Source organism: Humulus lupulus, chromosome 8, assembly GCF_963169125.1.
Source record: "Humulus lupulus chromosome 8, drHumLupu1.1, whole genome shotgun sequence".
NCBI classification, from domain to species: domain Eukaryota; kingdom Viridiplantae; phylum Streptophyta; class Magnoliopsida; order Rosales; family Cannabaceae; genus Humulus; species Humulus lupulus.
In genome coordinates, this window is record NC_084800.1 from 176,625,450 (window position 1) to 176,637,397 (window position 11,948).

The 11,948-nt window shown below is 35.2% G+C and overlaps 1 protein-coding gene across 3 annotated transcripts; it reads right to left on the reverse strand.

Annotated features, from left to right (window-relative positions):
- Positions 1-1,481: 1,481 nt before the first annotated feature.
- On the reverse strand, positions 1,482-8,213 carry LOC133798692 (transcription factor TGAL1-like). Of its 3 annotated transcripts, none has more exons than XM_062237128.1 (9): positions 7,838-8,213; positions 7,544-7,680; positions 7,241-7,315; positions 7,099-7,158; positions 5,166-5,243; positions 4,991-5,042; positions 3,810-4,081; positions 2,783-3,031; positions 1,482-1,955 (listed from the first exon to the last, which is right to left on the reverse strand). In XM_062237128.1, exons 2-9 carry the CDS (start codon positions 7,607-7,609, stop codon positions 1,911-1,913), a joined length of 897 nt encoding a protein of 298 aa, XP_062093112.1. In that variant the 5' UTR covers positions 7,610-7,680; positions 7,838-8,213; the 3' UTR covers positions 1,482-1,910. The 3 variants fall into 3 exon arrangements, with proteins under 3 accessions (XP_062093112.1, XP_062093111.1, XP_062093110.1); XM_062237127.1 differs by having other exon boundaries at positions 1,482-1,959; positions 7,544-7,637; positions 7,838-8,210; XM_062237126.1 differs by having other exon boundaries at positions 1,482-1,959; positions 7,838-8,209.
- Positions 8,214-11,948: the final 3,735 nt, after the last annotated feature.

The window sequence follows — 11,948 nt, forward strand, 5'->3', positions numbered from 1 at the left end:
CTCAATGCTAGAGGAGTGGTTTGATATGCAAGATGTTCAAAGAATTGTCAAAATTAAGCTCCATGTGGTTGATAAGGAAGAAACTTGGCTATGGAATCTAGACACAAAGGGATCCTTCACCATAAGATCGACCTTGGCCAACAGATTTGTCAACAACGATTTGGACAATTCAGACATTTGGAAAACAATATGAAAAGCAAAGCTCCATTCTAGACATAAGCTCCTTTGGTGGAAAATTCTCAATGACGCCTTGCCCACCAAAGACAAACTTCATGGCTTATCCCTACTTGAAGATCCAATCTGTTGTTTCTACAATTCTAAAAAAGGAATCAACACTTCATGTTCTGGCGATGCCACTTTACCATCAGACTTTGGTTTTCCAACTTGTGGGGTATCAGTGCAGAGGAATTGCACTGGAAGGATTGGTTAAACTTCTTCAAAGGTGATCATAATAGACCTTATGGACTCACGGGGGACAACTTTTTCAGTGCAGCCTCCATTTAGTGGACCTAATTTGGCGCAAAAGGAATAACATCCCTCATGGAGGTTCCCCAACCCCCCTCGACACCCTTTGTAACACATTTAATCATAAAATGTTCGAGTGGATGAATGAATTCTCTCGATAAACTTCAACACTGGCAAGGGAGCCCACGCCTATTGCTTGGATTTGTTATCAATCTGACGCTGCTATAAGAGAAAATGGGGCATTCATGGGAATCCTTAGCTGAGACTGCACAGGTAGACCCCATGACAGCGGAAGCTTTCGCAGTTATCCACGCTGCAAAAGATGCCATACTAAAAAGTGAAAAAATGGTAATATTCAATTGTGGCAATAGCTGGGTAGTCGACTCATTCAACCAATCAGGACGATACCAATCAAGATTGCTAGAAGATCTGCAAGACGAGTTCAGGTCTCTTCTGCATTCTTCGAACAATGGAAGCTCAAAAAGGTCCCAAGATCTCTCAACTACGAGGCTCACAATCTAGCAAAGTCCGTGGCTATTAATGCTCTTACCCAAGAGACGGATATTCTTCTCTCCAATCCCGCAGTGCTGCAAGATTACAATGACCTCTTTCCACCGTGAATCCTTCTAATTGCTTCAGGATGTTGGATACTTTCCACCAATAGTTTACTATAGATTCCTCCTTTTATTGTTTTCTGATTTTTAGTTCCTGCTCTGTTGGTAGTTTCTTTGGATTGCTCAGGTAGATTTGCTGTGTTCTGTTGTTCTATTTCCTTGTTTTGTTGGCTTGTGGGCACTTGTTTTTTGTCCTGCATTATGTTTTCTACTTCCTTTGTATCCTCCTCATTTTCGTTTTTATGATTGGCGCTCCTAGTTTGGGGCGTTCCTTCAGCAAAAAAAAGTATTAAACTAGAGACTGATTCTTGGATATCAACTTATCAAGTGTGACAGCTTCAAACTTATTTATTTCCTAATAGGAGAATTACTAGTAAAGTATATATAATATAGGGATATATATTTATACATATAAAAAGTTCTCAAATTCATAATAGAGATGTAGAATTATTACATCGATGATGATTCTTTCTATTATTAGGAACAAAAATAAATAATATATGCAGATTTTTATCACTAAAATACCATTTTTCTAGAGGACATAATAACTCAACATTAGTAAACTTGTCAAGACTAATACTAATGATACACAACAATTTTCCCCCAAAAAAGAAAAAAGAAAACTTGTTATGATGCTGCAGCACCCTATCTGAGAATGTCAATGTGACAATTAAGAAATTCGCAGAACTCTACCATTTTTAGAGATCAGCTAGAAGAAAACTGCACGGTCATTTCACTCCCTTGGACGAGCTAGCCAAAGGGAACTAAGAGCACGTAGCCGTGAGAAATAGTCATGTATTGCAAGAAGTGCACGAGCAGACTGACGGGTTGTCAATATCCGATGCATCTGTTGTAACGTCTGTAGCCGCAAATTGTCTGCCTGGTTTTGTTAGGCAAACAAAAGAGACTCTAAGAATGCTAATATAGTGAACATGGCAATACACAATCGAATACCAGTGAAAATTATGCAGTCCTACACTTTTTGCTTATTTCTTTCTGTGTAGAAGACTACATGTGCGATTAACATTATGTTAGGATTGAATCATAGCTTACTTGACAGTTTAGACAAAAGACAGTTATAAACCAAATAGAATGATTCTAAACTACAATACTAGCATTACATCAGATTGTCAAACTCAAGTCCATCCCGCATGTTGGAGGCTCCAGGGATATCAAAGAAATTAAGTAGCAATGTGATTTCTCAAATTGCCAGACTGAACATAGTTAGTTGAAATTGGTATGTTTAACTGTTTTATCTTTTCTATTTGATTAATATAAATTGTAGTTGTGTTAAGCCTTCTTTAGAGCTAGTTGAGTGGTTGATTGTAAAAGGGGATTTGGGAAGTGAGGTTTCAGAGAGTTGAGAGAATTTTTTGAGCTGTAGAAACTGAAGTCCTGTAAACTGAGTTGTGTAATCTTTGGTTTTTGTGATAGACTCCTCTGGATGTAAGATTCAAGTTGAATCTGAACAGTGTAAAGTGAGTCTTAATTGTTTTTCTTGTTGGGTTGACTGTCTTTATCAGCATCAATGTTTACAAGGAACTTGACATTGAGGATTAGGAAGAATGGAACCAATCTATTTGTAAGAAATATTTTTTGTATCTATTATAGGATTTATATTACCGAATTGGCAATTAAATCACCACATATTTTGCAGCTTTATTCTGTCCCACAAAAAACAGAAAAGTTTCCAAAGAAATTACCTGACGAATAAAGCCTTCAAGGGTGCCTAGCTTACCCATAGCCATGGCCATTTGACCCATGTAATTTGCCACATTCCCAGAGGAACCGGAGGAACCAAGAGACCCACTTGACAATGTTTCAGCCAGGGACTGTTGTAATGCCTCCATCCCTTGAGATAATGCATCTTCTGCTTGTTGTGAGGACTGCTGTAAATTGGTAATCCCCACCAACTGCTGTTCTGTTAGAGGTTCCAACTGATTTACAAGAAGCTGCACATTAAAAAAAAAACACTTGGCATATTAATCATTAAGCTTTTCATTTTCTCAGGTGAATAAGAACAAAAAAGTTATCCAAGTAGGTCAAGAAATTTATGTATGACTAAAACACTTTGGCCTATTACAAGTTACAACAATCATGGGTTAATAAGTGATGCTGCCAAATTCATTCTCCTCAAAAAACAAGCATGAACATCAACTGACATGAGTAAAGTTCTTGATACATTACAGGATTGTTAGCAATAGAAAAGACCGGAGTCACTACCGACAACTTGGAGAATAGGATTTTTCTTAGAAAGAAAAATTATGTACTTAACACCAGAATACAGAACTAGTCAGTCACAATTATATATTTATTAACAGTTTTTTCTTTCTTTTTAAAAAAAGCTTTTTTATTAAAACAATGAAAAGAATGATTTCAAATTCAACAGGTTGTAGGTCAATTGATGAACAAACACAAAAAAGCTAATCCATAGAGCATTGATATCACAAGCGTACTATTTAAACAAAAAACATTGTTCCAGTTACATTATCCCACAATAAAAACTACTTGTTGGAAAAAGACAAGAGAGACCTTCTACAGAAGTATATGAAGACAACGCATTAGAGATCATTGAACAGAAAAACTAAACTCCAGAATAAAATATTAGGAAATGCTACAAGTCAATGGAAGAACCAATGTCCCAGTGTGGATAAATATTAAGAAAAGATTTTTTTTCATTCTTATATGATTATTAAAGTACATCTTTACAAAACACTAAGGAAACTTCACCTTGAGGAGCTCTGACGAGCGAAAACCACCAAGCCATAAAAAACACCTTTCAGCAGGAGTTTTCCACATACCAGACAACAAATGAAAAACATCAGTCTTTGCTGCAACGCCCTTGAGCCTGAAAATCTCATCATAGTGTGCCAAGATACCGTCATTAATAATACGGAGCTCTGTGTCACCTGCATGAGAATTAACTGCAGATCTCAATTCATTAATCTGGCGATTTTGCTCTTCCAGCCAACGGCCATATTCTACATCAAAGGCCATCGCACCTGCAGAAACATTGTGTTGCTCGGTTTTAGTAAGTGATAGAAAAAATAACCCATGTAAAATTTACAGTAAACTTAAGTCTTGCACCTACCCAACATAACAGTTTTGACAATATGTATTTCCATTTTCTATACTCATAGCAATTATTAAGTGTCATCTGCTCTTCCACATTATGTTTGAACGTAATAAAAACCTTAATCAACTCCATCATCGATTAGTACATATACTGTAATTTTTGTCATGCAGGGTATCAAATTTAATGTTAAATGGTTGTGCCAGCACTCTTAAATTATATGTCTATCTACACCTGAGTTAAGTTGGGCCCCTACAAAGTCGCTAGTTCCCAGAGTCAATGAAACTTTAGAAATAGAACCTTGAAAACATTACGCATAAACACCTAAATCCTAACACATTGGGATGTTTAGTAAGTTCTTAGTGAACTTGCATTATAAATATATATATATAGTTGATGATACAAACAACTGCTATAATCTATTTTGAGTAGTTGCATGCAAAAGTAGAGAGGGAGAAGGAGAGTGAAAACTAGATAAGTTATATGTCATCACAAACTCTTAATATATCTTATCATTTTTTTCCGAAACTACTATTAATAATTTGCAACAAATTATTCTGGTCCTATATATATACAAGTGTGTGTATATCTATACACATGGTTAAAAAAGCAAATTAATGTGTTCGTCAGATACTAAGGAGTGATAATTATAGTCCAGCGTAAGAAAAAAAAAAAGAATAAGAAAACAGTTATTGATTCGATATCAAGCAAATCTTATGGAATAAAACTCAGATACATACATGAATTTTTTTTTACAATAATTTGAAAATGCACGTTTTATGGGCTAGTCTTATTATGATAAACTCATTTCAAACTTCAAACCTCAGAAAGGATATACCATTTCCACTCATAGAATGGGCCTGGTCTCCAGAGCTTGATATAAAGATTCCCTGTAGAAAGTAGAAATATTATTAGAAATTAAGTTCCATATCCTGTATTAGAGAGCTAATTTGAGGCAAAGAGAGAACCTTCATAAAGTAGAGAATATCATGCTATGGAAAATTAATTCTAACCTGCTGTCGGGCTCGTTGGAGCTCTTGCTCTAATTGAGTGAGCTTCAATCGACTACTCTCTAGCTGTTGGACATATGCCTACAGGACAACAAAAATTGATGCCACTTGGTCAAGACTAAGCAGTAAAGCATGTAAACAATGTTAATCAAACAAGTATTGCAAGTTGACAAATTGCAAGACAAGCAATATGCACAGCTATGTAAAAATGTATTACTTACTATTACTGCGTATAAAAGGCATTAGGGCATATCTAACAGCAGAAACATCAATTAAAAATAAAAAGGATAGCAAATAGGTGTTGAATCCAAGACAAACCCAGCTCATAATGATATCAAAAAAAAACATTGAGAACACAAGCCTTAGAAAGGTTAAGGGCTCGCAGAACCTCAAACAGGCATTAGAAGAAGGCAACCACATACACATCATCACAACAAACCTATTGCTAAGGCTCAAAGAACCCCAACTATCCAAGTCCTTAAGCCAAAGATAGCTGGGCAGTTAGGAGTTTACAGTTACTGCAGCAAATAAATCAGGTTTGTGTACTTGAAAACAGGAAGATTGATATGGTTCGACTGGACAGAAGAAAATATTATTTAACAACTTGAGCACTAAAAAGCCTACCATTTTCAGAGCAAGGATAGACTGATAGAGAATAAGTTGTTACAAAATATTTTTCCATCTCATACTCATAATTTTCTAACTTATAAGCCTAGCATTTTCAGTACAAGGGTGCAATTGTATTGTGCAATCAAACTTTTTTTTTATCTTAAACTATACTCTCCACCTAGCCCTACAATATTTGGGGACCAGAAAACTATAGCAATTGCAATGAAAGTACACGTGAGGGACTAGAATCAATATTAACAATTGATGTCGGGGAATCATGCTTAAGTTGAAGTTGAGAGTTGTACTTGTTCGAATCTCCCTTTGCTTTAACAAGTCTCAATATCATTAAATGTGGAGCCCACCTTGTCCTATACTTTCCGGATTAATAGATAGCTAACTTCCTTCCTATTTCTTGAGGAACCTTGACACTATTTTCCTTGGACTCTTCCAATAAGTTTTTGTTTATAAAACTCAAACCTCGGACCTTGTGGGAGCAATTCATAGGCCTAATCGTTTGAGTTAGCCCTTTCTGGTTGCATGTTGACGAATCATTAGTTAATGAAGTTTGTCTAAAGACGAAGATTGATGATGGTCTCTAAAATTGTTGGTCGTAATTTTTACAAATAAAGAACTTAATCTATGATCATTTCAGTGTGTTCCAATAAAATATAATTCAAAGGAACTACGTGGTTAAAATTGTGTACTTATAGCTTGTTTCATTTTTTTTGGTCTAGTCTTTTTCATTTTTCCACCTCTCTTCACCTTCAAATCATCCCGTTACAACAAGGTTCAGAAAATGACTCCCATAAAACCAAGGTAATCCCTTTTAGTTACTTGCTTCAAAATGCTCAATATAAAGTAAAAACAATACAACTTTATCAATCTTCGGTAGTAGTTGAAATGAAAAAGAGATGCATAAATGGTGAAGATTCATCGAATCAGTCTGAGTTAGAGTGAGATTTGGAAGTAGTTGACTTGTCTGAAATAATTCAAGCTTTTTTCCAGACATTCTTATAGTTTTGAATGTGGTATTAGACCAGATTACATCAGACATGACAATTTGAGTTAATATTAAAACAGATATGGTTGGCTTAGTTAGTACTCATAAAGGTAGTACAATAACAACGCCATTCTAAACACCAGAACTTGGCTTAATGCAAAAGTCATAATTCTGACACTAACAACATAGAGGCAGAAGATGTATCTGAATTGTATATCCACCACACTAACTATAAAATTTAGTAAATAGAAGGCGCATTTAGAAGACAATTGAGTAGAACATGATGAATATTAGCAAGCAAGAAACATAGATAAAAAGGGGTCATACTTTCTTTCGCAATCGGCTTTTCCTTGCAGCCTCACGATTCTGAGCAAGCCGACGGAGAGTCTGCAAACAGAATTGAACAAATGATCATTACAGTTTCATCAAATTTATACATAACTATATAATAAAGTTGCAACATTATCACCTTCTGATCTGATTTATCCTTTGATCTGTCACTTGAATCAGAAGCCACCATAAGACCATATTGACCTCTATCAAACTGCACACATGGGGTGTCCTCAAATGTCAAATGAGGAGTATCATAACATAGGCTAATTAGTAGAAATGATCAATCTTTTTTTGTTCCAAAAACAGAACAATTAAGCTTGTAGACAGTCCTTGGTAGCTACAGGTAATCTAAATTTTGCACACACACACAGTTGAAAGAAAGAATATATATACAGTATATATATATATATAAAGAGATGATTTAAAAAACAAGCCTTACCATTTGATTCTTCTCATCTGTATCCACATCTGTAGAGATATCAGTCCTAGGACTGGCATCAGCCATGGGAGTTGTCTCTTACCAGTTCTATGGCCTGCAATTAGATTTGACGGTTGACCCTTTTGAGACTACAACCCCTGAGACTCAAACGGAACCAAAACAACATCAAACAAGCAATTCAAGTTTGTGGGTATACCTTAAACCATCCAAAGTTACAACCCTTCATCACTTTTTATTTAATTATCAATTAAAAGGGGCAAAAAAAAAGGACAGAAGAAAAAAAAAAAGGCAGACCTTTCTAAGAAGTGGCAAGGATCCAAAGCAAGTAGTTGACCAGTAAATCTTGTTGAATTCAGACAAAGTTTGACTGAGAGGAGGCCTTCTTTTCTTGGCTCCCTACTCAGTTATGAAAGAGAGAAAAAAAAAACAGAGATATGCAGGAGTAGCAGCAGCAGCACTACCATTGTTTGTAAGTTATTCAAAACATATAATTATGTTTACGGGGAAGAGAAGATAATGGGTTTCTTTTAGGAAAGAAAGTTGGCCTTTTTTTTTGGTACTAACGCTGTATCTCCACAAATACTGATATGGGTTTTCTCCCTCAATGCTAATTTATTCATTATTTTGACCCAAAAAATATATATATTTATGCATATAGTCTCACCACCACAATGGTCTTCTTCCCATATAATATATATATCATCATAAATAATATGATATTATTGTTTGCCCAAGACAACCCACACAGCAGCACAGGCCAGTAGGAGTAGAGTACTACTACTACTATTGGTAATTAGAAAGTAAAGCAATAGGGTAACATGCACGTGACAAGTCCGTGCCATACTCTTTGTCTTTTACCATAGATACATGAGGGAGGGTGAAACTTTTTATCATTGAAATTTTTTTGTTAAATATTTTTAGTTGGAACTTTGAACACTATTTGTAAATTCTATGTAAAAAAAATATTGAAAAGATGCGGGTTATTAGTTAATTTTCTAGAAACTGTGTTGTTTTGAAATAAAATATAAAATTTATATGAATTTTAGGGGGTTTTTTGTCAATTTTTTTTAAAAAATTGTTTGAGAAGCAATTGAAAGTCAATTTTGATACAAAACCTACCACAACACCCAGAAACAAAAATTAGAAAAATAAGGTATTATTATTTGTTTTTAAACAAATTTTGAATTAAACCCCATCTGGATTTTTCTGGGTATGATGAAATCAAATGATGAGAATAAAGAGAGATTTATTTGTTTATTTTATTAAAAGTTTAAAATTTAAAATTTTGGGTTTAGAAAATGCATCATTGGATTAAGTGAGAGGAAGAGAGAGAATGAGAGCAGACAAATGGATCCTTGCAATCTCTAGACGTCTTTTAGTGTAGAAAAGAGCCTCCACTTCCAACAAATATTATTATTTAAACTCCTTTTTTTAATCTTTAGTGCTTTGACATCAACTCTCTCTCTCTCTCTCTCTCTCTCTCTCTCTCTTTGGTTTAATTTCCATTTTCCTGTTAAGTGTGTCAGAGATGCTGACACAATAGCATTAATACAGCCAATCTCCCCTCTGTAATAGAAGTCAAGATTCTCTACTTCCAAGACCAGAGGTACTAGCATAGTATTCCCTTCTAATGTCTAACAGCTCATCAAATTTCCACGTGTCTATCTCTAATTGGACCATGAAAATGTAAGTATCTTCCATTCTGGTAGTGTACAACACAAGAATACTATTTGGTTCACTCACCCAATTAATACAAGCCCTGAAATCATGAGAGAAAAAAATACAATAGCCCTGAAAATTAGGGACTAGATGATCCACTTTCTAGTTTGTTTTCTTTTACCAATGAGACTAATGTAAAATTCAGCACACACTAATTATTATTATTACACTTTATAGTGTTCATCATTCCTCCCTCTTTTCTTTTCGGGGGTAATCACTAGTTATTCATAAATATAATTATTGATTTTGATCTCTATATAACATCTCCAACATCATTAGCATAATTGTTATCATCTTCTTTTTATATGAATCGTCTTTTCTTTATATTTTCAATCATAACGCATAATTAAGATAGAAGCATATTATTGCCCATTTAAATTTGCTATTATAGCAACTTTTCAGTATATATCTACCACTGTAAAGATCTTTCAAGATCAACAACCTAACAAAAACTTCTTGATGAGACCTAACAATGGCCATCCATAGAAACTTAAATTTGGAATACAGCGAAGAGTATTTCAAAACTAATTATAGGATTTATAGAAGAATAGGCTTATCCAAAATTACAATACACTGTACTCTTTATTGCCTGAAGAAAAGTATACCATTAGAAAGTTGATTATTAGTTAGAATTAGAAGTAACAAAATAATTTGGGATTAGTGGGTTAGCATGTATTTATATAATGATGAGCATGATATATTTATATAATGACACAACACAAAAAGTATGATGTATGAGTCAACATGATATAATTTATAAAAGAGTAATAATAGGTATATACTCAAAATGCACATACACATAATAATGTAGCAGTATTTTAAATCACACATAAAAAAAATTAGTGTGGTCTCACATTAATTAATTTAAATAGTTTAAAATACATGTAATATCATTGTGTGCATGTATGGCTAATAAGATTCGACATACTCATACAATTGTGTTTAGATCGATATGATATGAGCATGAATACATACATAACACGTGGCATAATAGCCATTAGTCCACTACAAGCACATTTGGTAAAAAAAATAATAAATATTCATTCTATAATATAGTGAACTTGAATTAAATTATTATATCAATTTTGTTCTCCGTGTTTTCTCCAAGTGACACGTGACAATTATTAATGAGCAATTAAGCTTTACGGAAGATGATTAAGCCTTTTAGAGCTTGTCTGGAGCTCCCTGGAAGGAGAGTCTTGCCCATTATTGATCGTTCACCACCTTCGGAGAAGTATGTCCTTGAATAATGTTACTTCTCAAGGACTACGTGCAATGTGTCCTCTCCAAATCACATCTCTTCCAGTCAAGTCCTCCCGGCCTGCGAGATCCTTCCTCCGAGCCTGGAGTAGGACTACCAGTTTTCAAGCATAGCAACTTTGGACCACAAGCAGCCTTTTAATAGTCACTGTAGCATTAGACGTGTTGTCAAATCCGTACAAGCGAAAAGCAGGATGTCTCACGACGTCGCCTAACATGGAAAATCGTGCAGGTACCCCCTGACATTGTCAGGGACATTGTAATGCCCTAGATAGCTAAGAATGTTACACTGTGTGTTTTAAATAGTGTTAGACTCTCTAAATGAGTCATTTGGTCATAGATGTGTAACTAAACATGATTAACGGTTTTGGGTTAAAAAATTTGGTCAAACTGAATAACCATTTCATTAAAATGTTTACGTTCATACATGGGATCCCAAAATAACATTTAAAGGGCTAATTACAATTCAAAAGTTACAACTAGCCGACCTAAGCAGCAAAATAGGGCTTAACCCTAGTTGTTCTGAGAAACCTCGGTCGTGGTGGTCGAGCAACCGCATATGTACACGTAGCTACCGAAGCTCTCCAACTCATGGCTAGTCCAACTTCCCTTTCCCCTTACTTGCACCACATAACACCTGTGATCCAAGACTCAGCAAGAAAACTTAAACATGCTCATAAGCAGTTAAAAATATATTATGAATCATAATAAGCATGTCTAGCAGTGATAACCCTACTCATGCATGCATTCCATTTAGATAAGTGACTACAGTGTCAAAATGGGGCCCGTTTCCCTAAATACGTGACCATAGAGTCACACTGGAGCCGTTTCCCTAAATAAATGACTAATAAGTCATATCGGGGCCCATTGCCCTAGGATATGGGACTATAGAGTCGCCCCGAGGCCCACTGCCCTATCCTATGTATAATCAGCCTTAGAGCTGGCCCAGTGTACGTAGCGCTTTAATTTTCCAATGACCATAGGGTCGGTCAAGCGTATATCACACTCCTAATTAGGCCTAACCATATTGACCAGTGCTCAATGCACTATTGTCACCCTTGACTTAGAAGTCAATGCTTTCGACCAGCGCTCAACGCACTACTGCCGTCCTTGACTTATAAGTAAATGCTTTTCAATCAGATAATGCAAACAAGCATACATCATTTAGCAATTATCAAGATACAGAATATGCAAGCATGCTTATCCGCATATTTAAAGGTATTTTAAATATGTTACAAAAAATTTGTTGTATGCTGGGCCAACCCCACCACCATTCCGCTGCATATTAGGAAACTCGTTCCTAACAATTTATACTTAGATTTGTTATTTTTCTGCTTGTAGTGTTGTTAAAGGAAAAGAAAAAAAAAATAGTTGTGATAGGGGGTCGTGCTCCATAGAGCTGCCTACATACCCTTTGCAGGGATCA

What these genes read in the sequence shown, in the direction of transcription:
- LOC133798692 (XM_062237127.1), bottom strand. Translation starts at nt 7,609, where the DNA reads ATGGCTGATGCCAGTCCTAGGACTGATATCTCTACAGATGTGGATACA. An exon ending in AGGATAAATCAGATCAGAAG is followed by an intron (nt 7,159 to 7,240) that starts GTGATAATGTTG and finishes TTCTGTTTGCAG; the next exon opens with ACTCTCCGTCGGCTTGCTCA. An exon ending in TCCAACGAGCCCGACAGCAG is followed by an intron (nt 5,043 to 5,165) that starts GTTAGAATTAAT and finishes TACTTTCTACAG; the next exon opens with GGAATCTTTATATCAAGCTC.